At 40.3% G+C, this 2,928-nt stretch overlaps 1 protein-coding gene across 1 annotated transcript; it reads right to left on the minus strand.

Annotated features, from left to right (window-relative positions):
• Positions 1 to 1,977: 1,977 nt before the first annotated feature.
• Positions 1,978 to 2,928, minus strand: LOC101620002 (olfactory receptor 52K1-like). The gene has a single exon (XM_004683643.1). It carries the CDS (start codon positions 2,926 to 2,928, stop codon positions 1,978 to 1,980), a length of 951 nt encoding a protein of 316 aa, XP_004683700.1.

Raw genomic sequence — 2,928 nt, forward strand, 5'->3', positions numbered from 1 at the left:
AAGTAGGTAATAGACCAGCAGAAAGTGATTTAAAGTTGACCAAAATTTGAGCATTTTTCTAGCTTCTGCTTATGTACAAATAATGTTCTAGACATAAAAAGAAAATTTCATCTGTCACATTTTCAGCCAGCACATAGGCATCCACTTCATCCTGGAGTTACAACAGTCATAGATTAATAACTCTTTTAGAAAAGAAAAAGTTCAAAAAGAAAAGACACACACACAGTCAGGATTCCTTCTTGTATTTGCCAAATTTGTTCCATTTCCCTCAGTTTTCCCAGGAGCAGCTGCACTACTAGTTTCCTACAACAATTTTCCACATATGTACAATGTTTACATATTAAATAAATATTTTATCAATAATTTCAGTAAAAATAGAACTTTTTTTTTTACAAAATATCTCACCAAAAATCAAAATGAAAATAAAATAAGTGAGAGGTAGATGATATTTTTTAACATGTGGACTTTGCTACTGGACCTGAAACCCTATTTCCATTGGATGGGGTCACTCTCAAACCTCACAAAAAAGTAGGTTTTGCACTACTTGGCATGCTTTGGACTCACTTACAGTCTGCTAATATTCTGTCAAATGATTAATGACAAAACCTTTAACTGAGAGTTGTTTGTTTGTGTTGTATTTGTGGTGAGCTAAATATCTATTCTTGCTATTCATTTTAGAGAGACAGTATTCTGTTTTTTAACTGTGACTGCTTCCTGCAACTTTTCTCCATTTAAACAAAAGTTATTTCCTAGTTAATCTTCTTCTTCTTTTCTAATCTCCTGAAATTTGTGTGTTTTATTTCAAGCACTGAAATGCTCACCTTCCTCAACCTTGTTAGTAAACTGTTCAGTGTGATATATGTCTTCACCCTTATTATACCTGGTGTTGCATAATGTAGAAATCTCTTTCATTTCCCTAAAGTTGATATATTTAAAGAGTCTCTTTAAATGATGATAATGTGGCCTCATGGTTAGTTATCCTTTCATCTGAATTCTGCTTTTGCAAATTATTTCTACAATATGATGAAAAAATTAGCATCTTCCTGGCTTCAAAATTCATGCATCTTGAAATATTGCCACTATGTCTTAAATTATTATCTGGCAGGGATAAACAATATCTTCTGAACTTGAGTTGCTATAGTGGGCACAGAACCTGAGCTCTATAAGCTGCCCCAAACACTTGTTCAAAACTTCCCAAGCTCCCAGAGAAATTGCCAGAGAACTGACTTTTATAGCCACAACCATTAGCAGAATTTCTCGGAATTGCTTCTTTATAAAAGATCTTATTAGACACTGGGATTCGTTGAGACAAGCAAGAGTTGACTCTAGGAATTTTTACAAGTTTAAAAGTTGTTACTATGCCTAACAACCTTTTAAACTTAATAGTGTCCCATTTTTCTAAAATTTTTCTAGGAACTGGAGGTCATGTTTTCTGTCCATAGTCCCTACACCAACAAAGAAGCAACAGCCCTGTTGCCCCACTATAAGACTTCTCTAGCAAGGATAATAAAATGATGACTCTAAATACAATTAAATACTTTAACTTCTCTCTCACTCCAAAATGCACTTATACTTCTCCTTCAATACACCAAATATAGTTAGACATCCTTACCCTCACATACATCTTGTCATGGCAAAGAGGCAAAATGAAAAGTATTTGCTCTTATGTTCTTTCCATTGGGAAGCATTCTACCTTATTTTACATGCATTCAGTATAGCTGTTCAAGTGATTTCAAATATATTTTCACACATAATTTGCCCAATTAGAATGTCAGATATGAAGTGATATCATTATTCTCATTTCATGGGGTATAACTGCTTTGCTTTGGAGTTAGAGGGAGATAGTTCTATGTCTTATCCTCTCTGAGGAGTTGACTTTCAATCAGCAATGTGACATTTTTCTATCACTAGTCCATTCCCCCAGGATCTGCAACTCTCAACATTTATTCTGTACTCCTGCCATTGCTGGATGGATGATCAGACAGGCTTCTGACCCCAGCAACCATATTTGGTCAATTTGTCCCGAAATTCCTTGGTTTTCACTGCATAAATAATAGGGTTGAGCATTGGTGGGACAAGGAAGTAGAGGTTACCAAGAATGGTGTGGACATGGGGTGGAATCCCCCTGCCAAAACGGTGAGTGAGAAAGGAGAAAAGTGAGGGCGTGTAAGAGATGAGCATAACACAGATGTGTGTGGTGCAAGTGTTCATGGCTTTGTGGTGGGCTTCCTTGGAGGAGAGCCGCATGACAGCCCGGATAATTAACACGTAAGATGAGGCAATTGCTGAGAGATCCAGCCCAACGACAAATAATGCCACCACCAGGCCATAGAACCTGTTAACTGTGGTGTCCACACACACCATCTTCACCACCGCCATGTGCTCACAGTAGTTGGTGGGGATGACACGATTGACATGGAAGGGCATTTGCTGCAGCAGGACAGGCATGGGGAGAATGAATAGGATGGCTCTCACTAAACTCACAAGGCCAATGAACCCGATGCGGCTGTTGGAGAGGATGGTGGCATAGCGCAGGGGCTCACAGATGGCCACGTAGCGGTCCAAGGCCATGGACATCAGGATGGCAGACTGCATTGCAGAGATGGAGTGGATGAAGAACAGCTGGACCAGGCAGCCCTCAAAGCTGATCTCACGCTGGTCGAGCCAAAAGATACACAGCACCTTGGGGATGGTGGTGGTGGACATGCCCAGGTCTGTGAGTGCCAGCATGCCAAGCAGCAGGAACATGGGCTTGTGCAGGGAGCGCTCGGTGCCGATGGTGAAGAGGATGGTGCAGTTCCCAAGCACAGTGACAAAGTACATGGAGGAGAAGGGGATGGAGAGCCATCTGTGCAGATGCTCCATCCCAGGAACGCCTTGCAGAATGAAGAAAGAAGGATGGCCCTGGGTAGCATTACAGACAGTCAT

This window comes from Condylura cristata, unplaced genomic scaffold (assembly GCF_000260355.1).
Source record: "Condylura cristata isolate star-nosed mole 26May11 unplaced genomic scaffold, ConCri1.0 scaffold00015, whole genome shotgun sequence".
Taxonomy (NCBI): Eukaryota; Metazoa; Chordata; class Mammalia; order Eulipotyphla; family Talpidae; genus Condylura; species Condylura cristata.

Coding starts and splice junctions, on each gene's coding strand:
- LOC101620002 (XM_004683643.1), bottom strand. CDS start 2,928: ATGACTGTCTGTAATGCTACCCAGGGCCATCCTTCTTTCTTCATTCTG.